The 27,133-nt window shown below is 39.1% G+C and overlaps 1 protein-coding gene across 2 annotated transcripts in view; it reads right to left on the reverse strand.

Annotated features, from left to right (window-relative positions):
* The window catches only part of sdcbp2 (syndecan binding protein (syntenin) 2), a 64,058-nt gene that overhangs the window by 14,093 nt on the left and 22,832 nt on the right, over positions 1 to 27,133 (reverse strand). The window contains exons 4-6 of one of the 2 annotated variants that reach the window (XM_034172125.1): positions 19,653 to 19,753; positions 15,654 to 15,815; positions 14,058 to 14,233 (exon numbers count right to left, since the gene is read on the reverse strand). In XM_034172125.1, coding sequence (XP_034028016.1) covers positions 14,058 to 14,233; positions 15,654 to 15,815; positions 19,653 to 19,753 — 439 coding nt within the window. Of the gene's footprint in view, positions 1 to 14,057; positions 14,234 to 15,653; positions 15,819 to 19,652; positions 19,754 to 27,133 lie in introns of both variants that reach the window. The other variant, XM_034172124.1, reaches the window with a different exon arrangement.

Here is a 27,133-nt window from a genome sequence, read left to right on the forward strand (position 1 = left end):
AGAAGTTAATCAATATCATGAGACTCAGTAAAAAAACATATTATGAGTTACTTGTCAAAAATAGAAATAACATCAAAAACACATGGAACATATTAAATGAAATAGTAAAAAAGAATAGAGTAACTAGAGATTATCCTTCATTTTTTCAGAGTAACAACTACATCACGATTGATAACGACGAGTCTATTGCTGAACACTTTAATGAATACTTCGTTAATGTGGGTAAAAATCTTGCCAGTAAGATTGACTCATCAACTAATAACGTCTGGGTAAATAATTCAACGTTTAACAAATCTGTTTCAATGTTCATTGGTGGTACTCATGAAAGGGAAATACTTGATCTGGTTCATGGTTCAAAAAGTAAGAATCGACTGATTTAATAATTTGGATATGGCTTTATTAAAAAAAAGTTATTGATTGTATAGTAAAACCGTTCAATTATATTTGCAATATGTCACTAAGTACTGGTAAATTTCCTTCTCAAATGAAAATAGCCAAAGTTTAAAACTGGTGACAAACACACATTTTCTAATTATAGACCTATATCACTCCTGCCACAATTTTCCAAAATTTTGGAAAAAATATTTGCTAAAAGATTAAATGATTATTTACTGAAGCATAACATCATTTGTGAAGAACAATATGGATTCAGAAGGTCTCGAACTACATCACATGCTTTGATGGACTTTGTGGAAAGTATTGCAACTGCAATTGATAATAAACAATACACAATAGGTGTTTTTTTTTTTTATTTACAGAAAGCGTTTGACACAATTAACCATGGAATACTATTAAGTAAACTGCAGAAATATGGAATCAGAGGTCTGGCATATGAATGGATAGCTAGTTATTTACAAGGCAGATTTCAGTATGTTCAATTCAATAATACAAATTCTGAACTCAGGGATGTCACATGTGGGGTGCCGCAGGGCTCAGTGCTGGGTCCTTTGTTGTTTATAATCTATATAAATGATATAAGTTGGGTGTCGAGTTCACTGAGATGTGTCCTTTTTGCGGATGATACAACTGTGTTCTGTAGCGGTGAAAATCTTGAACAGCTTCTGGACATAGTGGAGAAAGAACTGGAAAAATTTAAGGTTTGGTTTGACGCTAATAAGTTGTCACTCAACCTTGGGAAAACTAAATGTATTATATTTGGAAATAAACAGGCACCCAAATGTAAAAATTTAACTATAAACAATAAGGAAATTGAGTTAGTAACAGAGAATAAATTTTTAGGTGTTATAATTGATAATAAACTTAGCTGGAAACCACATATAAATTATGTGAAATCAAAATTGTCAAACTATAGCCATTTTGTATAAAGCCAAAGACCTACTGCCGCAAGAAGGGTTACTTACTTTATATCATTCTCTGATGGTACCATATATGACATTGTGTTGAGTCATGGGGAAACAACTACAAATCAAATACCAATCCAATATTCCTTTTGCAAAAACGAGCCATACGAATCATCTGCAATAAACAATATCGTGAACCAACTCATTCTCTATTTGTGTCTTTAAATTTATTAAAATTCATTGATTTGGTCGATTACATTACAATTCAAACTTTATTTCGAGCGAAAAACCAAGCCTTACCGAGACATGTCCAGAGTCTGTTCCGATTGAGGGAATCCAGATATAGTTTAAGAGGTTGTGCAATTTTTATGAAACCACCAGTAAGAACAAATGTAAAGGGTTTTTGTGTGTCTGTGGTTGGGGTGAGGAAATGGAACAAATGTTCAACAGAGGTTAGAATGAGTAGTACCTTAGTGAGATTTAAGAAACTACTCAAAAAGAACATTATGTCTAAGCATCACAAAGAAGCAAATATAATTTGATTTATATGGAATGTTCAATTTATAAGTGGGACTTATTGTATATTTGAATGTGTGGGTATGTATATGCGTATGTAGATATATAGATATGGGTAGGTGTATATGTATATGTATATAAGTGACTGTGTATATGTATGTATATATTTATGTTTGTAAAGTATATACGTATGTATATAGGTATATGTGGCACAGCCCAAGCAGAGGGTCACCCCCAAGAGCCTGGTCTGCTTGAGGTTTCTTCCTTATAGGGAGTTTTTCCTCACCACAGTTGCCTAGTACTTGCTCTGGGGGTTGGTAAGGTTAGTCCTTACTGGCATAAAGTGCCTTGATTTGACTTTCTTATGATCTGGTACTATATAAATATAATTATAAGTGAATAGTATATTGATGTGTATGTCTGTGTGTCGACATGTAGTAGTGAATTTATATTTATGCAAATATGACTGATTAGAATTGTTGGACTTGTACTAGCAGGGGTGGGCGCTAATAAGCTTTGCTTCAGCCCACACCCTTTCGGACTCACTAGTTTTGTCTGTGTTTGTTTGTGGAATTGTTCATTTTTTTTCTATTTGAATATTTTGTGTGCCGAATTAAAAAACTTTGTCACTAAAAACTTTGTCACTTGTCACATGCTTCACTGTGAACTGAGTTTGGGGGTCATCTCACAAACTGTCTGCGGCCCTTGGACCCAAAAAGAACAATTTTACTCTCATCAGTCCACAAAATATTCCTCCATTTCTCTTTAGGTCAGTTGATGTGTTCTTTGACAAATTGTAGCCTCTTCTGCACGTCTTTTATTTAAAAGAGGGACTTTGTGGGGGATTCTTGCAAATAAATTAGCTTTACACAGGCGTCTTCTAACTGTCACAGCACTTACAGGTAATTCCAGACTGTCTTTGATCATCCTGGAGCTGATCAATGGGTGAGCCTTTGCCATTCTGGTTGTTGTTCTATCCATTTTGATGGTTGTTTTCCGTTTTCTTCCACACATCTCTGGTATTTTTGTCCATTTTAAAGCATTGGAGATCACTGTAGATGAACAGCCTATAATTTGTTGCACCTGCGTATAAGTTTTCCCCTCTCCAATCAGCTTTTTAATCAAACTACGCTGTTCTTCTGAACAATGTCTTTAACGTCCAATTTTCCTCAGGCTTTCAAATAGAAAAGCATGTTCAACAGGTGCTGGCTTCATCCTTAAATAGGGGACACCTGATTCACACCTGTTACACAAAATTGACAAACTCACTGACCGAATGCCACACTACTATTATTGTGAACACCCCCTTTTCTACTTTTTTTTACTAATAGCCCAATTTCATAGCCTTAAGAGTGTGCATATCATGAATGCTTGTTCTTGTTGGATTTGTGAGAATCTACTGGTACCTTGTTTCCCATGTAACAATAAGAAATATACTCAAAACCTGGATTAATCTTTTTAGTGACATAGCACTACTACAACCCCTGGCAATAATTATGGAATCACCGGCCTCGGAGGATGTTCATTCAGTTGTTTAATTTTGTAGAAAAAAGCAGATCACAGACATGACACAAAACTAAAGTCATTTCAAATGGCAACTTTCTGGCTTTAAGAAACACTATAGGAAATCAGGAAAAAAAATTGTGGCAGTCAGTAACGGTTACTTTTTTAGACCAAGCAGAGGGAAAAACTTATGGACTCACGCAATTCTGAATGAATCACGGCTCAAACACAAGAGATGTCAGTTGAAACAAAGGAGAGGATTATCAAACTCTTAAAAGAGGGTAAATCATCACGCAATGTTGCAAAAGATGTTGGTTGTTCACAGTCAGCTGTGTCTAAACTCTGGACCAAATACAAACAACATGGGAAGGGTGTTAAAGGCAAACATACTGGTAGACCAAGGAAGACATCAAAGCGTCAAGACAGAAAACAAAGCAATATCTCTCAAAAATCGAAAATGCACAACAAAACAACTAAGGAACGAATGGGAGGAAACTGGAGTCAACGTCTATGACCGAACTGTAAGAAACCGCCTAAAGGAAATGGGATTTACATACAGAAAAGCTAAACGAAAACTATCATTAACACCTAAACAGAAAAAAACAAGGTTATAATGGGCTAAGGAAAAGCAATCGTGGACTGTGGATGACTGGATGAAAGTCATATTCAGTGATGAATCTCGAATCTGCATTGGGCAAGGTGATGATGCTGGAACTTTTGTTTGGTGCCGTTCCAATGAGATTTATAAAGATGACTGCCTGAAGAGAACATGTAAATTTCCACAGTCATTGATGATATGGGGCTGCATGTCAGGTAAAGGCACTGGGGAGATGGGTGTCATAACATCATCAATAAATGCACAAGTTTACGTTGATATTTTGGACACTTTTCTTATCCCATCAATTGAAAGGATGTTTGGGGATGATGAAATCATTTTTCAAGATGATAATGCATCTTGCCATAGAGCAAAAACTGTGAAAACATTCCTTGCAAAAAGACATAGGGTCAATGTCATAGCCTGCACATAGTCCGGATCTTAATCCAATTGAAAATCTTTGGTGGAAGTTGAAGAAAATGGTCCATGACAAGGCTCCACCCTGCAAAGCTGATCTGGCAACAGCAATCAGAGAAAGTTGGAGCCAGATTGATGAAGAGTACTGTTTGTTACTCATTAAGTCCATGCCTCAGAGACTGCAAGCTGTTATAAAAGCCAGAGGTGGTGCAACAAAATACTAGTGATGTGTTGGAGCGTTCTTTTGTTTTTCATGATTCCATAATTTTTTCCTCAGAATTGAGTGATTCCATATTTTTTCCCCTCTGCTTGGTCTAAAAAACTAACCGTTACTGACTGCCATAATTTTTTTCCTGATTTCTTATAGTGTTTCTTTAAGCCAGAAAGTTTCCATTTGAAATGACTTTAGTTTTGTGTCATGTCTGTGATCTGCTTTTTTTCTAAAAAAAAATTAAACAACTGAATGAACATCCTCCGAGGCCGGTGATATATATATATATATATATATATATATATATATATATATATATATATATATATATATATATATATATATATATATATATATATATATATATATATATATATATATATATATATACACACGAGGGCTGTCAATAAAGTAACGGTCCTTTTTATTTTTTTCAAAAACTATATGGATTTCATTCATATGTTTTTACGTCAGACATGCTTGAACCCTCGTGCGCATGCGTGAGTTTTTCCACGCCTGTTGGTGACGTCATTCGCCTGTGAGCACTCCTTGTGGGAGGAGTCGTCCAGCCCCTCGTCGGAATTCCTTTGTCTGAGAAGTTGCTGAGAGACTGGCGCGTTGTTTGATCAAAATTTTTTCTAAACCTGTGAGACACATCGAAGTGGACACGGTTCGAAAAATTAAGCTGGTTTTCAGTGAAAATTTTAACAGCTGATGAGAGATTTTGAGGTGATTCTGTCGCTTTAAGGACTTTTCACGGTGCGAGACGTCGCGCTGCGCTCTCAGGCGGCGTCATCAGCCTGTTCAAGCTGAAAACCTCCACATTTCAGGCTCTATTGATCCAGGACGTCGTGAGAGAACAGATAAGTTTCAGAAGAAGTCGGTTTCAGCATTTTATCCGGATATTCCACTGTTAAAGGAGATTTTTTTAATGAAAGACGTGCGGACGGGTCCGCGCGTCGGGACGCAGCCGACGCGGTGCGGCGGCACAGGAAAAACACCTCCGTGTTGATAACCATTTGTAAAATCCAGGCGGCTTTTGATGGCTTTCAGTGGAGTGAGTATATGAGAAATTATTTAACAGGCAGGACATGTTCCAACTTGTCCTTAAGGCTTTCAACAGAGGTGTTTTTCCTGTGGCGGAGCGTTGCGGCGGCTGCGTCCTGACGCGCAGACCCGTCCGCACATCTTTCATTAAAAAAATCTCCTTTAACAGTGGAATATCCGGATAAAATGCTGAAACCGACTTCTTCTGAAACTTCTCTGTTCTCTCAAGACGTCCTGGATCAATAGAACCTGAAATGTGGAGGTTTTAAGCTTGAAACAGGCTGACGACGGCGCCTGAGAGCGCTGTGCGATGTCTCGCACCGTGAAAAGTCCTTAAAGCGACAGAATCACCTCAAAATCTCTCATCAGCCGTTAAAATTTTCACTGAAAACCAGCTTAATTTTTCGAACCGTGTCCACTTCGATGTGTCTCACAGGTTTAGAAAAAATTTTGATCAAACAAAGTGCCAGTCTCTCAGCAACTTCTCAGACAAAGGAATTCCGACGAGGGGCTGGACGACTCCTCCCACAAGGAGTGCTCACAGGCGAATGACGTCACCGACAGGCGTGGAAAAACTCACGCATGCGCACGAGGGTTCAAGCATGTCTGACGTAAAAACATATGAATGAAATCCATATAGTTTTTGAAAAAAATTAAAAGGACCGTAACTTTATTGACAGCCCTCGTGTATATATATATATATATATATATATATATATATATATATATATATATGAAGAGTTTAGATGCAAAACCCAGTTTGTTTGTTTTTTAATGGAGAAAAACGCAGTTGAGGTTTAAAGGAAACTATATTCAGAAATGCAGACTTTCATCAATAAAATGAAAACAGTTTGTTCAAATTCTTTCATATTTTGCACACTGATGGTCCCCTTGACAGCCTAGTACATGTTGGCCTCAACTAAAAATTTATGGTTCTGGAGATACTGGGTTTTGCATTTGAACCCTTCATACATATACACACACATACATACACACACAGAGTGGTGGGCACAGCTAACCAAAAGGTTAGCTTCAATAACAGCTAATCAGCTTAACTGAAAAGTTAGCTTTTATAAACCTCAACTGATAAACCACCCAAACATTTATTAGAAGCTATAGCTAACCAATAACTTTCAGTATTGTCTCCGTAGTAGAGAAGCTTGAATCTTCGACTGGACCGGGTTGCTTGACGCGAGGACGTTTCGCTTCAAATCGCAGAAGCTTCCTCAAAAAGCATACCTAATGACAGGACAGCTGTCCCTCTAATGATGGGATGGATGCCTTTCTGATGGCTCCCTTGATGACGTGAATGACTCATTACCATGAACAAAAGACTGAAACTCCTTTGACCTGAGTACCCCATTGTAAACAGGGGATAAAGTGTGTCTCAGACCCCCTCCCCCGTTAAGGCTGGGTTTCAAACGTTTCACAAAGAATGCCTCCTTGACCCCTCTCTCAAACCATTTCTTCTCTCTGGCTAATATTTTAACTTCCTTGTCCTCAAACGTGTGGTTAGTGTCTTTAAGGTGGTAAAGGTTGCTTCGCCCTCTCTGCGGTGCTGGTATAGCCTTTTGTGTAAAGGTTGCTTCGTTTCACCTATGTAGTGTTCGTTACAGTTTTCCTGACATCTGATAGAATACACTACATTGCTCTGTTTGTAACTAGGGATCATGTCCTTAGGGTGAACTCATTTCTGTCTCAAGGTGTTAACCGGTTTAAAGTAAACTGGGATTTTGCGCTGTCTGAAGATCCTCTGTAGTTTTTCCCCTACTCCTGCTAAATAAGGGAGAGACACTCCTCTTCTTCTTGTCTCCGTCTCCAGTCTATCTGGTCTCTTTGTTCTCTGGGACTTCTGTACTTTGTCCAGGGACCATCGTGGGTACCCACATACTATGAGGGCTTTCCGGACATGTTGTTCTTTAGCCCTTCCCTCCGCAGTTGTGGGCACCTGTAGGGCTCTGTGTTGAAGCGTCCTGATCATCCCGAGCTTGTGTTCAAGGGGGTGGTTTGAGCCAAAGAGCAGATATTGGTCAGTGTGAGATGGTTTTCTGTAAACCCCTGTCTGGAGCTGCCTGTTGTCTCCAATCGTAACATCACAGTCCAAGAAGGCTAAATGGTTGTTTCTGGCATCCTCACGTGTGAACTTGATATTGGTGTCCACCGAGTTGATGTGTTCTGTAAAGTCCTCAACTTGCTATTGCTTGATTTTAACCCATGTGTCAACAACATATCTGAACCAGTGACTGGGAGAGATGCTCGTGAAAGACGTCAAGGCTGTCTTCTCCACTCGCTCCATTCCAATCTGTACATGGAGCGAGGGAGAGGGACAGCTGTCCTGTCATTTGGTGTGCTAACTAAAGCACAATAGTTGCTAATTAGAGCTATTGTTTAGTCACTAGCCTATAGCAGTCTGCCTCTCAGTAGGAGGGGTCTGGTTAGGTTTAAAACTCCAGCTTTTGTTGGCTTCTGTTTTATTCTTCTCTACAAGAGTCAGACAGAAGTCAGACTTCCAGAGCAAGAATTTTAGCTGAGGAAGCTTCTGCGATTTGAAGCGAAATGTCTTCGCGTCAAGCAACCCAGTCCAGTCGAAGATTCAAGCTTCTCTACTATGGAAACCACCTGGACAAGTGAGAGCATTAAAGGCGACCACAGACGCAAACAATGAGACAGCAGTTCTGTCTTTGTGCACCCTGCCCGCTGCTGGAAGCTCCTGTTTACTACATAGCTTGCAGCAGTGAAGCAGCTGAGAGGAGCAGAGAACTCCACCCACCCACACGTCATTATTCCTTAACAGAATATAGCAGTGTCGCCATGAGGCAAAGGTCTTAGAAAATAAAGCAGTTTTGACTTACGGTTTTGATGTTAAAAAAATTAATCCGATAGAATAACTCCATTAATGTCAATTCTGTCATTTGAACAAAGTTAAAATAACGCATATCTTTTAATTTTAAATAATGCACTAATTCTGAAGTTTTGTAACAAACACAGATGCCCAAGGGATTATGGGTAAATGAGCCTCTGCGAACACCGATTGGTTGACTCATTCATTCTATGTAAAAACCAACATGTTAATGTGACGTGTGTGTTGGTATTTACATATAAATGTGCTTTTGTAAAATGTCATTTTATTCATATATTAAAAAAAAAGCCATTTGCAAAAGCCAGAAGTCAAGTTGTGATTAACGTCTGATATAACCAGGGTCAAAATGCATAGAACACTGCCATCTACTGGCGCCCAGATGTTCAGACCCTTGCCCATAATCCTTTGCGTACCAATTTTTGTTTTTCTTTTATTTTGTTCGCATACTAGAGAGTTGCTGCGGTTTAAACAACAGAATCCACGTCGACAATTGTAAATGATTATACAACCAAAATGTATATTTTAATTTCTTTAGCTGCTGTAAGAGGCTGTAACAACTCTCAGGCGTGCAAAGGATTATGGGATATCTCAATACTTAGGGTGAATACTGCCATGAACACTACTGGCCAGTAGATGGCAGTAGAGACCGTGAAAACTTGCCAAAACAAATATTCCAAATAATCCCTGTGCAACATTTAATCTGTGTGTAATTTAAAAAACACAAACCGAATTTCAGACATCTTATATACATTACTCTGGAACAATGATGACAAACAGTGTTGTAGGACAATAAGCAGGACGTTATAAAGCAAACAGGAATCGATTGCAACTCACAGTGATTCCAACTGAAAATAATGGAGAAGCAATCTGAGCTTCTTCTGGCATTTTTACATAAAACAAACACAATAACAACATCTATAAACCCAGAGAATATATTCTCGAGAGTTTTAGGCACAATATACAAAGGGTTTAATGCTGTTGTCCATGTCGCGCCTGATCAGAGCGTCTCAAATGCATTTCTCCTGTCATGACTGTACTGAGATTACCCATAATGCACCTGGACACAGCATATCCACACTAAAAACTTCAAAATTAGTGCAATACTTTAAAACTAAAACATATAGCTTATGTTTTCACTTTCTAAAACTTCAAAAGTGACGTTAATTTAAATAACATGTCCGAAATTAGTTTGGTTAAAATTTTAACCATAAGTTAAAACTGTATGCCTCTGGATGACTTGGGTGATAGTGGTGTTAGCGATCTAAAAGTTAGCGGACCAAAACTTATCAGAAGATAATTGGTCCGATGATGGTTTTCAAAGTTATCTGAAAAGCTAATCCAATAATGAAAACATTATGTTTGATAATTAGCAGTTAGTGGATCTGTGCCCACCACTGTCTATTTTTTTATATATATATACACGAGGTCTATTAGATAATAAACCGACCCTTTTATTATTTCTTTTTTAACTATATGGATTTGAATGATGTGCGATTACACCAATCATGCTTGAACCCTCGTGCGCATGCGTGAGTTTTTTCACGCGTGTCGGTGACGTCATTTCCCTGTGGGCAGGCCTTGAGTGAGATGTGGTCCAGCCCTCTCGGCTGAATTCCTTTCACACGCTGCTCGAGACGGCGCGCGTTGCTTTATCAGAATTTTTTCTGGACCTGTGAGGAATATCCGAGTGGACACTATTCGAGAAATTAAGCTGGTTTTTGGTGAAAAGTTTAATGGCTGATGAGAGATTATGGGGTGTTTCTGTCAGTGTAAGGACTTCCCACAGAGCGGGACGTCGTGCAGCGCTTCCAGGCGCCGTCGTCGGCCTTTTTCGACCTGAAAACATCCTAATTTAAGGCTTAATTCACCCAGGACCGAAAACCAGCTGAATTTATCGAATGGTGTCCACTCAGTTGTGCCTTACAGTTTTGAAAAATTTTTGATCAAACAAAGCAGCAGTCTGAGCCATTCCTAAACAATGAAAAAAAAAAAAAAAAAAATCGACGAGAGGGTGGGCAACTCCTCACTCAAAGACTGCCCACAGGCGAATGACGTAACCGACAGGCGTGAAAAAACTAGCATGCCCACGAGGGTTCAAGCATGTCTGATGTAATCACACGTGATCCAAATCCATATGGTTTTTGAAAAAAATAATAAGGTCGGATACTTTTCTAATAGACCTGGTATATATACTCAACAAAAATATAAACGCAACACTTTTGGTTTTGCTCCCATTTTGTATGAGATGAACTCAAAGTTCTAAAACTTTTTCCACATACACAATATCACCATTTCCCTCAAATATTGTTCACAAACCAGTCGAAATCTGTGATAGTGAGCACTTCTCATTTGCTGAGATAATCCATCCCACCTCACAGGTGTGCCATACCAAGATGCTGATTAGTGCACAGGTGTGCCTTAGACTGCCCACAATAAAAGGCCACTTTATATATATATATATATATATATATATATATATATATATATATATATATATATATATATATATATATATATTAAAATAGGTAGCTGACATTTTTCAAGGGTGGTAAAGTAAGCAACGCTTCTATAATGAATTGGAACGGCGTGTGCGTCCAGAAGGTTTATAGAACCTTAGACCTCAACAATTTTTAGAAAAGGAACTCAACCCTTTTATTTCCTGTTATGTAATTTTGTTTAATGTTAATTTACTGTCTTAATGTATTTATAAATCATTTAGGTTGTTGTTATCATATACACACTATTATTATCTCCATTAACATTATTAGTAGTAGTAGTAGTAATATTTTTTATTATTACCTCTATTTAGTCTTTAACTGGAACACAATGGAAATACGCGTTTACACTTTATGTCATCCTTGTATTTTAACGTATTTACAATTATATTATGTACTTACAAAATAAAAATTATGCATGCATGCTTTTAATATAAAGATATTTCACTGCTCCGTGCTGGAATGGTGTGTTCGTCCAGAATGTAATTACAAAATTAGCTAATATCAGTAGTTTCTCTAAAGAAAAAAAAAAAACAAAAAAAAAAAATTAGTCCCATCAATGTTCCATTTTGGCACCGTTCATCCTTGACCCAAATGGCAAATGTCAGCCATCACCAGTCATACACATGCAGAGCTTTTTTGTTTTTTCTGCAGGTGCTTTTAATTTTTTACACACACACGCGCACACACACACACACACACACACACACACACACACACACACACACACACACACACACACACACACACACACACACACACACAGAAAAAGAGATGGTAGCGGAAGACAACAAAAGCAATATTCTTTGGTAATGACAACATGATACCTAACTAAACTGACTGAACCAAATGAACTACAAAAACACAACACTGTTAAACTAACATGAACCATAATAACAATTAAAACCCAAAAACTGTGAACTTCCATAGTGTGTTGCAGCACAATGTCCATTATTTACTGGTTAGCTAAAATTGCTGATTTCTCCAAAAATACTAATCCTATCAACTTTCTGTTAACAGAGCATTCATCCTTGACCCAACAATACATAAACATAGCAAATGGAAAATGTCAGCTCTCTCCAGTTTCTCTGTGATACATATACGAGGTCTATTAGAAAAGTATCCGTCCGTCATTATTTTTTTCAAAAACCATATGGATTTGAATCACGTGTGATTACATCAGACATGCTTGAACCCTCGTGGGCATGCGAGAGTTTTTTCACGCCTGTCGATTACGTCATTCGCCTGTGGGCAGTCTTTGAGTGAGGAGTGGCCCACCCTCTCATCGATTTTTTCATTGTTTAGGAATGGCTCAGAGACTGCTGCTTTGTTTGATCAAAATTTTTTCAAAACTGTAAGGCACAACTGAGTGGACACCATTCGATAAATTCAGCTGGTTTTCGGTAAAAATTTTAACGGCTGATGAGAGATATTGGTCTGGTAGTGTCGCCGTAAGGATGGCCCACGGCGCCTGACGGCGATCTGTGCTTCGAGGTGGCAGCGTCTTGCCGTTTCAAGTTGAAAACATCCTAATTTAAGGCTCTGTTGACCCAGTAAGTCGTGAGAGAACAGAGAACTTTCAGAAGAAGTCGGCATGAGGAGTTTATTCGGACATTCCATTGTTAACGGACATTTTGTAATGAAAGAACGTGCGGGCAGAGTCGCATGTCGGGCCGGACCCGACCGTGGGGGGTCGCGACAGGAAAAACACCTCCGTTGGAAACCTTAACGGGCAAGTTGGAACATGCCCAAGCTGTTAAACAATTTCTCAGTTACTCACTTGTTGAAAGCCATCAAAAGCCGCCTGAATTTTACAAATGGTTTTCAACACAGAGGTGTTTTTCCTGTTGCGGCGCACACAGATTCGCCGAGTCATCACGGCAACGACTCTAGAATTTGCGCGCACGTCTTTCATTAAAAAATGTCCTTAAACAGTGGAATGTCCACATAAATTCCTCATGCCGGCCTCTTCTGAATCTTCTCTGTTCTCTCACAACGTCCTGGGTGAATTAAGCCTTAAATTAGGATGTTTTCAGGTCAAAACAGGCCGACGACGGCGCCTGGAAGCGCTGTGCGACGTCCCGCTCCTTGGGAAGTCCTTACACTGACAGAAACACCCCATAATCTCTCATCAGCCGTTAAACTTTTCACCGAAAACCAACTTAATTTCTCGAATAGTGTCCACTCGGATATTCCTCACAGGTCCAGAAAAAATTTTGATAAAGCAACGCGCGCCGTCTCGAGCAGCGTGTGAAACAAAGGAATTCAGCCGAGAGGGCTGGACCACATCTCACTCAAGGCCTGCCCACAGGGAAATGACGTCACCGACACGCGTGAAAAAACTCACGCATGCGCACGAGGGTTCAAGCATGATTGGTGCAATCGCACGTCATTCAAATCCATATATTAAAAAAAAAAAAAAGGGTCGGTTTATTATCTAACAGACCTCGTACATACATACATACGCACGTCTAATTTCTAAACGTTACTGCAGTATGTTTGTTCAATCCCTTGAAATAAAGATTAAACTGTACAGTACAGGTATGTCTTGAATCTTTCATTAAACTAAATTGTGATGTTGGGGCAAAAATGCATCACTGTCCAACTACGTATGGATCTAACTGTAAAACTGAATTTCTGATAGAGGCAAATACAGATATAGACAGTGTTAATTTAAGCAGCAAAAACTGCAAATGAAATCTGAGTGATGAAACAACCTGCAGAGGGAGCTGCATGCTTAAGAGAAAAAAAAAATGCTTACTGTGAATCTGACAATAAAACTCATGGCAGACATTTAAACGTTCACTACATTAGCTTTAGAAACATGTTTATATTTTTTGGCAACTTACTGGTGCTTACGTTGATGCACTGATAAGCCTCTCCTTACGGCATGAGCACTGTAACTAGAACATTGTCAGTAGGGGAACTGACTAATATTGTTCTGAATAAATACAACTATTTACACAATGTAGGGTTGTCCAATGTTTTCAGTTTCCTGTAAGGTCAGATAGATCTGGATCAAAAATTTGCTCGTTAACAAAAACACCTTCAAAAAAAAATTTTTAGATTATGACCAAAAACACACAGATCCTAACTCACTGACAGCCCTCACCTGTCCCGAACAACAAGCTCAATGCGGGTCTCAGATGCAGCCTTCAGAGCCTTGTGGGCCTTGTCTACGCTCCAGCCAGCACAGTTCTGCCCATTGATTTGAAGGACCTGGTCACCAAAGCGCAGTCCAGCCAGAGCTGCAGGGGAGTTAGCCTGAACCAGCTGGATAAACACTCCCTGAGAGAGGAAAGAGGAAAAAAATAAATAAATTACTGTCAGTGAGATCAATCCTAAAGATGAAGGAGAGAGAACGGGAGCTGCTAATGGACACAAAAAGGAACAACTGTAGAACCAAAACCACAGCAATGAAAAAAACGTGCTGAAACATTCATTTCATGTCTTCCCTCCAACTGGCCTGAAACTGCTCAACGCATGGATAGAAAAAGCCATCTCTCTGGATACTATGATGCCTTCTCATTTCATGGATTACATGCAATAGAGAAGTGTGCTGTGTGTGTTTTATTGCTACTATACAAATGACTCAGTTCAGTCTTTACAAGTTACCCGCTGTATTAGTGCAACACAACACAAACTAAATAATTAACTCAAACAAGTATCCAATTACCAAAGCATGAGCATCAAAATACATCATTTATTTACAGGGTTCCTACAGCTTAAGGAAAGACCGATTTAAGACTAAGACCTTTTTAACACCAGCTGCAATGACATTTTACAGTAGGCGGACAGCAAAGTGCTGTTTGAAGATCTGCTCGTACTGCCTGGTGCAGTGTCGGTATAGCATGTTGATTTTGTAGTTTTGTGCTTCCCACTGTACATGTGGTATTTTGCGGTTTTGTGGTGCTTTGATTCCCACTGTGCTGCATCTGAAGGACTTCCTGCTTAAAATGCACTGAACAATTTCCCTGGTCCTGGCTAAAGCCATGCCACAAAATCTTTCAGTAAATTTACACTTCTGCAAGTGGTCATGTCATGCTAGTGACAACAGTGACCAATTTCATATTTAGTTTAAGATTCGAGAAAATGTTGTTGACATAGAAAACCTGTAAAGCCTACTTTTAGTACACAGAGAATTCACAACAGGTTAATAATGGAATCAATAAAGAAACGGATTGATAAGTCGAATTGATAATGGCATCGATATTGATAAAATCTCATCAATACCGATCCCTATAAAACACAATGCTAAAACCCTCTGCCGCATGACCATAAAAATGTTACTTTTTGAACTCTTAAACTAGGTCAGGTTCAGCCATCTGGCAGTAATAGGACTGGACTGACTGACACAAGGCCTTCACAATACCCAATGGCCATATTTTGGCCTCGAGTAAAAATACTTCCGGTCTGGCACTGCTGTTTAATCCATGCAAAAAAAAAAAGTGTCAGATTTCCCACGAACATTAGTGTATAACAGAAACACATCTGTCAGAGTGCGTTTAATATGATGAGTGATGGCTTAAAAAGATGTTTTTACACATAATGAAGTTTATCTTGATCTGACTCAATCCTGCTCTTGAAGCTACATAGAGTGGATGAGGAAGTCACAGAGTTCCAACTTTTTTCTTCTTCTGTTTTTTAATGAATCAATCTGGGATAAAAAATTAGTATAAGAAAAGCCGAGTTTGGGGTACAGACTCACATTGTCAATGGCTCTAAGACGGAGTCCAGCTTTCCCATCCTGGTCCTTACAAAGGATAATCTCCCGCAGACCTGGACGGATCTCTGCTCTTCTAATGCCAACATCTGACCCAGTCACTGGTCGCACCATACCTCCCACACCGTAACTGGAGGGTACGGCCACCTGCTGAGAAGGAAGAGAGTGAAAAATAAAAACAAGGATCAAAAGGAGAGAAATTCTAAGACCTGAGTTGAGAGGCACGTTGCAAAAACAGGAAGACATTAAAATTCATATGATATAAAAAAAAAAAAAAAAAAAAAAAAAAAAAATGCTGGATCAAATGTGGAAGGATTCAAATAAATCTCTTCCAGTGAAAAAACAAAAAACAGAAGAAATATATGAGTTACTGCACAGTGACTTTAGACTGACCCTACGACATCCTCAAACATACTCTCATAAAAGGATGAGAGAAGAGTAGATGCCCCATAATTCACTGAACTGTCAGTCCCTGTTGTGGACTTAATGATAATCTGATTTAAGGTGCATTGTACACATCCCCCCCCAACCATCTCCTTAAAAAGTTATGACAGCTGAAGACTATAAAAAATAGAGTAAAGAACTGTAACGCTGCATAAACAGAACGTTGATAGTACTAATATTTTTGGAGAAGCTACGAATATTAGCTAACAACACTGAACAATGGATGTTGCTAACTACTTTCTGTCATATTTATATTAAAAGTGCGAGTGTATTAAAAGTGTGAGTGTGGTGAATAACTATTTAGTAAGTTCAACGTAAGTACATATACAATACAATTGCATTAAAAATATATGAATGACACAAAAATGTGCAAATACTTATTTCCATTATTGTCCATTTAAAAACAATTGACAAAATACAAGGAAAAATAAAATAATAATAATAGTGTATATGATGAGCACCCAAACAATTTTTAAATACATTAAGACAGTAAATTAACATTCAAAATTTACATAATTAACAGGAAATAAAAGTGTCGAGTTAGTCTTCTAAAAATGGTTGAGGTGTAAGATTCTAAAAACATTCTGGAATCACACACCATTCCAACTCATACAAGCTTTGCTTCCTGCTTTTAAATTCAGATAAAACTGAAGTTATTGTACTTGGCCCCACAAATCTTAGAAACATGGTGTCTAACCAGATCCTTAATCTGGATGGCATTACCCTGACCTCCAGTAATACTGTGAGAAATCCTGGAGTCATTTTTGATCAGGATATGTCCTTCAATGTGCATATTAAGCAAACATGTAGAACTGCTTTTTTGCATTTGCGCAATATCTCTAAAATAGAAAGGTCTTGTCTAAGAGTGATGCTGAAAAGCTAATTCATGCATTTATTTATTCTAAGATGGACTACTGTAATTCATTATTATCAGGTTGTCCTAAAAGTTCCCTGAAAAGCCTTCAGTTAATTCAAAATGTTGCTGCTAGAGTACTGACAGGGACTAGAAGGAGTGAGCATATTTCACCCATATTGGCTTCTCTTCATTGGCTCCCTGTTAATTCCAGAATAGAATTTAAAATTCTTCTTCTTACTTATAAGGTTTTGAATAATCAGGTCCCATCTTATCTTAGGGACCTCATAGTACCATATCACCCCAATAGAGCGCTTCGCTCTCAGACTGCAGGCTTACTTGTAGTTCCTAGGTTTGTAAGAGTAGAATGGGAGGCAGAGCCTTCAGCTTTCAGGCTCCTCTAAACTGGAACCAGCTCCTAATTCAGATTAGGGAGACAGACACCCTCTCTACTTTTAAGATTAAGCTTAAAACTTTCCTTTTTGCTAAAGCTTATATAGTTAGGGTTGGATCAGGTGACCCTGAACCATCCCTTAGTTATACTGCTATAGAATTAGACTGCTGGGGGGTTCCCATGATGCACTGAGTGTTTCTTTTTATTCACCTCTTTTTGCTCTGTATGCACCACTCTGCATTTAATCATTAGTGATTGATCTCTGGTCTCTTCCACAGCATGTCTTTTTCCTGATTCTCTCCCCTCAGCCCCAATCAGTCCCAGCAGAAGACTGCCCCTCCCTGAGCCTGATTCTGCTGGAGGTTTCTTCCTGTTAAAAGGGAGTTTTTCCTTCCCACTGTCGCCAAGTGCTTGCTCACAGGGGGTCGTTTTGACCATTGGGGTTTTTCTGTAATTATTGTATGGCTTTTGCCTTACAATGTAAAGCGCCTTGGGGCAACTGTTTGTTGTGATTTGGCGCTATATAAATAAAATTGATTTGATTTGATTTAATGTATTACCAACCCCTGAAAAATATCAACTACCTATTTTATAAACACTACCCACTCTAGAGCCTATGGATCCCCATGGGCAACACACTAGTAATAATAATAATAATAATAATCTGAACCCATTTTTGCAAGCCTGTGACTGAGACACAGCACTTTAAATAAAAGAGAGCAAAACCAGTCCACATCTAACCCATGATGCTCACCAATAAATAAAATTTTAAAAACAATTCTAACATTTGTACTTGTTAACTTGGGTTGGGGAGTTGAAATATTTAGCAAAAACAGAAAAGATGTTTCCCAGGCAGAAATAGACATGGTACACAGCTAATGCTACCTGTTGGTGTCTTTGGACAATCTGCATTGTCGTAGTCTCTCATCCATGTCACACTATGACTAGAGAGATAAGCAACGGCACCAACATGCCTTAGGTCCTACAGAGGACTTATTACATGCCATTACATAGAGCATATATCAAATGCAATGACAAATGACAATTACAATGTTTAAACACACATGGGACTAATCTGGTTAAATAAAGGTTAAATAAAAAAAACATATGAAACAAATCTGACCACTGTAAGCAGATTTTCAGTAATTATAGTGCCCCCTCACATTTTTCACCAACCATTTCGGAGTGAGAGAACAGAGTATCCAAATCTATAACAAGCCTGTTAATTTCAAATTTCCCTGTCTATTGTTTACGTTGGTGAATCAGTTTTAGTGCCGTATAAAAGTAAAGAAAAACAAGAACATCTCAACAAACATCAATAGTGTTCCAGCACTTCTGGCATAGCCAGTCACATGTTTGGACCAGAACAATGATATTTATGAACCATTTAAATAACGCGCACGCGCGCACATACACACACACACACACCACAAGGATCATCACCAAATGGTACAGAACACAGAGCTGAAAATCATGCAACAAGCTTTGGTGCCATGAGAGCCATGGCATCTGTAGGACCCAGATAAAAACAAGTCCAAAAACAGCAGAGGAGTGGAAAGCTCACACCCTCCCACACGTCGCTCTAGGCCTGTGGTGACTCAATAATGCCGATCACCAAGAACATGGACATGTTGTGCTCTCACAAAAAAAAAAAAAAACTATAGCTCAGACATTCTTCCCTCAAGTCTGATCCTTTTTGATTAAATGTTTAAAAGATACACATTTTAACCAATTTGGACACTATTCTGAATACCTGATGAAACAACTTCTGATGATGTACCTTTATGCGGTTATACTGTTCATCTGTTGTTACATGGATGATCATATTTTGTTTGTTATGAATGTCAGTATTTCAAAGATTACTCAAAAACAAAACAACCTGGCAGCTTCTTAGAAGTAGACAGACATTTAACAGGATTTAGGTAAACCAAAGCAACAACCTCCATGGGCTTATTTTTTAAGTCCCAAGTCAAATCAGATTTGAAGTAATGTAAAATTTGCATAAAAGTGCAAATTAATGGATGCACACATGCGCCAGTGTACACATTCCCCCACCATCTCCTTAAAAAGTTATGACAGAAGAAGACTAAAAAAAATTAGAGCACAGAAGAACTATAATGCTGCAACACGTACGTAATGCACTCAGGAAGGAAGAAATAAAAAAATTAAAAAAAATTTATCCAATTGCACCACCAAAAGAGCTACACTAAAACATGCAATTGAGTGAAAACTTGAAGCTGCATTCAAAAAAAAGTGTTCTTTCATTTTGCATAGACACTCAATAAACACTTACACTGTCAGCCACTGGTAATAAGGCCAGGTTCATCTGGACTTCCTCACTGTTCAGTTTCAGACCCATGTAATCGCTGAGGTCCTCCAGATTTGGGTACAAGCCTAAGAAAGTGCAACCGAGAGAAAACAGAGAAATGATTAAGGTTGAGGGATGATAACAGAGGCAGGCCAAGAGGTTGACACTGATTTGTACAAAGACAAGTGTATTTACAGGTTTCATAACAAATAAATTAGTATGTAGACTGTGGAATGATGAATGATATTAATTCACAAGGGGCATGTGTCCATACAGCAGCCCCCCCCCCCCCCCCTTCCCCGGGCAGTGGCATCTTTTTCAACAGTTCCAAAGGAAAAGAGTGTATGCAGCCAAAGAGGAAAAAGCACCACACCCAGCTTATTTTTATGTTTGGCTATTCCAAGCGCTTTAAGTTGAAAACCTCTCAACTTTTCAGACAGCCGCTGGTATCATGCAGTGACTTTTCAGGAAATCAGTCAGATGGGACAAGACTATCACCCTGACAACCAAAAAACAAAAGAAAAATAGACAAGTTTGTTTTGGCCATCCATCTACCCTGATCTCAGGGACAGCTTTCTCCCCAGAGCGATCACTGCACTGAACAATAACAAATCACTCTAATCCGCACCTTTCAAGTTTCTTGTGCAATATCTGTAAACCATGTGCAATATGATTCCAGAGTTTATAATTCTCGTTTTACATTTTACTTGGTCCACATTTTATTTTATTTAATTTTACGTTATGTTTATATTAGTTGTACATATACTCTAAATAATTTACCGTTAAATTTCACTATCTTTTATTTGGCTAAAAATTACTCGCACCACGGAAAGCACCTTTTTGGAGTTGTACTCAAATCTCGTAATGCAAATTACAATGACAATAAAGGCGATTCTGATCTGTACAACATATCATACAAAACTAAGAAACAGTTACAACAGAAACAGAAAAGTTCGATATTGTACATTGTACTTGTTAGTTGTGTATTGCTCAAAACTTACAAGTAATGTTTCTTTGTTTATTTTAATAAAATCATGAAAGGACTAAACGTTTCCCAGTTCCCGATCAGCAATTTTCTGCCGGGGGTGGGGTGCTATACACAGCTGGGCACAAGCCAATCCCAGTGTTGCCAACCGAAGGGTCACCTCTAAAAATTGGTCCGCCTTGTCTTCACTGGGCATGCATCATTTCGGAGCATCAGCAGCAATTCACCGATTGTCATCTCGTTTCTGCTTCAAACTGCACTCCAGTCATCATCTATCTCTGCGACAGATATCTGAAATTTCTGTACAACAATCATTTGCATATAAATTAAGCATTATTTCATAATAAAAGGACAGCAATCAGACCGCCACAGCAGCATGTCTGACACTGACTCTCCAAGTCTGACTCTCTACACCCAAAGCGATCAAAGGGAATATTGTGATTATTAACCATCAGATGACAATGTAAAACCTCTTAAATAATTCTGAACTGAGGTTTAAGCAGAAACAAGGCCGTTTTAAGCAAAAATTAGGCAATAATCGGTGAATCGCTACAGACGTTCTAAAATGACGTATGTGCAACATGCTCTGATCACTCCCCCATCTATTATGATAAAATAATGCTGGATTTATGTGGAAATAATTGTTGTACAAAAGCTTCAGATGTCTGTCACAGACAGATGATCACTGGAGTGCAGTTTGAAACAGCAACAAGGCCGTTTTAAGGAGAAACAAGGTGATAATCGGTGATTTGCTGGCAACACTCAGAAATGACGCATGCGCAGTGAAGGAACGGGGGACTGATTTTTAGGGGGGATCATTTGGTTAGCGACACCAACAGTCACAGGGCGCAAGGCTGGGTACATCCTGGATAGAATACCAGTCTATCGCAGGGCTAGAACACACTCTCATTCCTTCACACACACACTGCATTATATTCATGTCTTCACTTCTTCACTAACAGTCATGTGTTTGCTACAGTGAGCACTCTACTACTAAACATGAGGTCACCGTAATCCATAAGTGTTGGCAATGCTTTCTGTCCACCTTCTCTTTCTTGTTGCTTCACTGAGTCCCATCTGTTTTCGTCACTGAAAAGTCTCTACCTACCAAGCCCTCACCCTGCCTTGCCTGCATCACTTTTGTGGCAACAGGAAGGTGACACTGTCCTTGTAGTGCTGTAATGATCACTGCATTTCTCCCGGTTTAACAAAAAGAAAGAAATGCAGCTCTAAAAATGTATCTATGTGTTTGGTATTTAGTTACTTAGAATGTTATTTCCATTAATGGAATGGGTGGTTGGCTCTCACTGCGGTATTGTATCACTTCCTGTTCCGGAGCGCAGCAGTGTTTTGCTGTATCTGTTAGCTGTTTAATCTGCGTAATTAGATTGAGCTAGATAACGATTTATTTCACAGTGTAATCTTCACGTGCCTTAACTAAAGCACCCTCTCTGCTGAATCACCTCTAAATTATTTTCACATTCTTCACTTTGTGTGTTTTTAGGAATCCGCTAGCTTAGCGCAGCTATTAGCATATAGCCGGTTTAGCATGGCGGCTTCTCCTGTCTCTCCTGCACTTTTCTGCGCTGGGTGTGAAACGTTTAGTTATTCCTCGGCCTCCTTTACCAGTAACGGTACTTGTAATAAGTGTAGCTTGTTCGTAGCTTTGGAGGCCAGGCTGGGAGAACTGGAGACTCGGCTCCGCACCTTGGGAAATCCTACAGCTAGCCAGGTCCCTGTAGTTGGTGCGGACCAAGGTAGCTTAGCCGGCGTTAGCTGTCTCCCAGCAGATCCCGAGCAGCCGGGAAAGCAGGCCAGCTGGGTGACTGTGAGGAAGAAGCGTAGTTCTAAACAGAAGCCCCCTGTACACCACCGTGTGTGTGCGTATGTGTGTGTGTGCGTGTGTGTGTATCTGGCAGATCCCGACTAGCCGGGAAAGCAGGCCGACTGGGTGACTGTGAGGAGGAAGCGTAGCCCTAAACAGAAGCCCCGTGTACACCGCCAACCCGTTCACATTTCTAACCGTTTTTCCCCACTCTATGACACACCCGCCGAGGATCAAACTCTGGTTATTGGCGACTCTGTTTTGAGAAATGTGAAGTTTGCGACACCAGCAACCATAGTCAAATGTCTTCCGGGGGCCAGAGCAAGCGACACTGAAGGAAATTTGAAACTGCTGGCTAAGGCTAAGCGTAAATTTGGTAAGATTTTAATTCACGTTGGCAGTAACGACACCCGGTTACACCAATCGGAGGTCACTAAAATTAATACTGAATCAGTGTGTAACTTTGCAAAAACAATGTCGGACTCTGTAGTTTTCTCTGGGCCCCTCCCCAATCAGACCAGGAGTGACATGTTTAGCCGCATGTTCTCCTTGAATTGCTGGCTATCTGAGTGTTGTCCAAAAAATGAGATGGGCTTCATAGATAATTGGCAAAGCTTCTGGGGAAAACCTGGTCTTGTTAGGAGAGACGGCATCCATCCCACTTTGGATGGAGCAGCTCTCATCTCTAGAAATCTGGCCAATTTTATTAAACCCTCCAAATCGTGACTATCCAGGGTTGGGACCAGGAAGCAGAGTTGTAGTCTTACACACCTCTCTGCAGCTTCTCTCCCCCTGGCATCCCCCCAATACCCCATCCCCGTAGAGACGGTGCCTGCTCCCAGACCACCAATAACCAGCAAAAAATCTATTTAAGCATAAAAATTAAGAAAAAATAATATAGCACCTTCAACTGCACCACAGACTAAAACAGTTAAATGTGGTCTATTAAACATTAGGTCTATCTCTTCTAAGTCCCTGTTAGTAAATTATATAATAACTGATCAACATATTGATTTATTCTGCCTTACAGAAACCTGGTTACAGCAGGATGAATATGTTAGTTTAAATGAGTCAACACCCCCAAGTCACACTAACTGTCAAAATGCTCGAAGTACGGGTCGAGGAGGAGGAGTAGCAGCAATCTTCCACTCCAGCTTATTAATTAATCAAAGACCCAGACAGAGCTTTAATTCATTTGAAAGCTTGACTCTTAGTCTTGTCCATCCAAATTGGAAGTCTCAAAAACCAGTTTTATTTGTTATTATCTATCGTCTACCTGGTCGTTACTGTGAGTTTCTTTGTGATTTTTCAGACCTTTTGTCCGACTTAGTGCTTAGCTCAGATAAGATAATTATAGTGGGTGATTTTAACATCCACATAGATGCTGAGAATGACAGCCTCAACACTGCATTTAATCTATTATTAGACTCAGCTGGCTTCGCTCAAAATGTAAATGAGCCCACCCACCACCTTAGCCACACTTTAGATCTTGTTCTGACATATGGCATAGAAATTGAAGACTTAACAGTATTCCCTTAATAACATTTACATTTACTTTAATGGACTACCCAGCAGTGGGGAATAAGTTTCATTACAGTAGAAGTCTTTCTGAAAGCGCTGTAACAAGGTTTATGGATATGATTCCTTCTTTGTTATGTTCTTCAATGCCATATACCAACACAGTGCAGAGTAGCTACCTAAACTCTGTGAGTGAGATAGATTATCTCGTCAATAGCTTTACATCCTCATTGAGCACAACTTTGGATGCTGTAGCTCCTCTGAAAAAGAGAGCCTTGAATCAGAAGTGCCTGACTCCGTGGTTTAACCCACAAACTCGCAGCTTAAAGCAGATAACCCGTAAGCTGGAGAGGAAATGGCGTCTCACTAATTTAGAAGATCTTCATTTAGCCTGGAAAAAGAGTCTGTTGCTCTATAAAAAAAGCCCTCCGTAAAGCTAGGACATCTTACTATTCATCACTAATTGAAGAAAATAAGAACAACCCCAGGTTTCTTTTCAGCACTGTAGCCAGGCTGACAAAGAGTCAGAGCTCTATTGAGCCGAGTATTCCTTTAACTTTAACTAGTAATGACTTCATGACTTTCTTTGCAAATAAAATTTTAACTATTAGAGAAAAAATTATTCATAACCATCCCAAAGACATATCTTTATGTTTGACTGCTTTCAGTAATGCTGGTATTTGGTTAGACTCTTTCTCTCCGATTGTTCTGAGTTACTTTCATTAGTCACTTCCTCCAAACCATCAACATGTCTATTAGACCCCATTCCTACCAGGCTGCTCAAGGAAGCCCTACTGTTAATTAATGCTTTGATCTTAAATATGATCACTCTATCTTTATTAGTTGGCTATGTACACAGGCTTCTGTGGTGGCAGTAATTAAACCATTACTTAAAAAGCCATCACTTGACCCAGCTATCTTAGCTAATTATAGGCCAATCTCCAACCTTCCTTTTCTCTCAAAAATTCTTGAAAGGGTAGTTGTAAAACAGCTAACTGATCATCTGCAGAGGAATGGTCTATTTGAAGAGTTTCAGTCAGGTTTCAGAATTCATCATAGTACAGAAACAGCATTAGTGAAGGTTACAAATGATCTTCTTATGGCCTCAGACCATGGACTCATCTCTGTGCTCGTCCTGTTTAGACCTCAGTGCAGATTTTGATACTGTTGACCATAAAATTTTATTACAGAGATTAGATCATGCCATAGGTATTAAAGGCACTGGGCTGCAGTGGTTTGAATCATATTTATCTAATAGATTACAATTTGTTCATGTAAATGGGGAGTCTTCTTCATGGACTAAGGTTAATTATGGAGTTCCACAAGGTTCTGTGCTAGGACGGATTTTATTCACTTTATACATGCTTCCCTTAGGCAGTATTATTAGAAAGCATTGCTTAAATTTTCATTGTTACGCAGATGATACCCAGCTTTATCTATCCATGAAATCAGAGGACACACACCAATTAGTTAAACTGCAGGAATGTCTTTCAGACATAAAGACATGGATGGCCTCTAATTTCCTGCTTTTAAATTCAGATAAAACTGAAGTTATTGTACTTGGCCCCACAAATCTTAGAAACATGGTGTCTAACCAGATCCCTACTCTGGATGGCATTACCCTGACCTCCAGTAATACTGTGAGAAATCTTGGAGTCATTTTTGATCAGGATATGTCCTTCAATGCGCATATTAAGCAAATATGTAGGACTGCTTTTTTGCATTTACGCAATATCTCTAAAATTAGAAAGGTCTTGTCTAAGAGTGATGCTGAAAAGCTAATTCATGCATTTATTTCTTCTAGGCTGGACTATTGTAATTCATTATTATCAGGTTATCCTAAAAGTTCCCTGAAAAGCCTTCAGTTAATTCAAAATGCTGCAGCTAGAGTACTGACAGGGACTAGAAGGAGAGAGCATATTTCACCCATATTGGCTTCTCTTCATTGGCTCCCTGTTAATTCCAGAATAGAATTTAAAATTCTTCTTCTTACTTATAAGGTTTTGAATAATCAGGTCCCATCTTATCTTAGGGACCTCATAGTACCATATCACCCCAATAGAGTGCTTTGCTCTCAGACTGCAGGCTTACTTGTAGTTCCTAGGGTTTGTAAGAGTAGAATGGGAGGCAGAACCTTCAGCTTTCAGGTTCCTCTCCTGTGGAACCAGCTCCCAATTCGGATTAGGGAGACAGACACCCTCTCTACTTTTAAGATTAAGCTTAAAACTTTCCTTTTTGAAAAAGCTTATAGTTAGGGCTGGATCAGGTGACCCTGAACCATACCTTAGTTATGCTGCTACAGACTTAGACTGCTGGGGGGTTTCCCATGATGCACCCAGTGTTTCTTTTTATTCACCTCTTTTTGCTCTGTATGCACCACTCTGCTTTTAATCATTGGTGATTGATCTCTGCTCTCTTCCACAGCATGTCTTTTTCCTGATTCTCTCCCCTCAGCCCCAACCAGTCCCAGCAGAAGACTGCCCCTCCCTGAGCCTGGTTCTGCTGGAGGTTTCTTCCTGTTAAAAGGGAGTTTTCCTTCCCACTGTAGCCAAGTGCTTGCTCATAGGGGGTCGTTTTGACCGTTGGGGTTTTTCTGTAATTATTGTATGGCTTTTGCCTTACAATATAAAGCGCCTTGGGGTGACTGTTTGTTGTGATTTGGTGCTATATAAATAAAATTGATTTGATTAATAAAATGTGGATGTGTTGTGTTAGTTAGTAGTATGCTTTTTAGGTGGTACAAAGACCTTAGGAGAAGGGTAAAAAAAACAAAAACAATGTGTACATACATGAGGGCTGCTTATTTATCTGAATCACCTTAGTCAACACAAAACTTTATTGTTTTAGTTCAAACAATATTAGAAGGTGGTTTGGCAACACTGGTTTTACAAAGTGGAGCTTGACCTTAATAAATAATAACGTATATAAAAAAAAAAAAAAAAAAAAAAAAAAAAAATACATACTCTTTCATACAGACTCTTTCAACCGCATGTATACACCCCCGCTGAGCTCTCCAAGTACTTTATTATTTGTGATACTTCCATCATAATACAAAAAGAAACACACCCACTGGCCAAATATGAAAACTAAGGATGCTGGGTAGGTGTTTCATGCCATCCTTCTACACTGACTGGGCAT

The sequence above is a fragment of the Thalassophryne amazonica genome, chromosome 6, assembly GCF_902500255.1.
Source record: "Thalassophryne amazonica chromosome 6, fThaAma1.1, whole genome shotgun sequence".
Lineage (NCBI taxonomy): Eukaryota > Metazoa > Chordata > Actinopteri > Batrachoidiformes > Batrachoididae > Thalassophryne > Thalassophryne amazonica.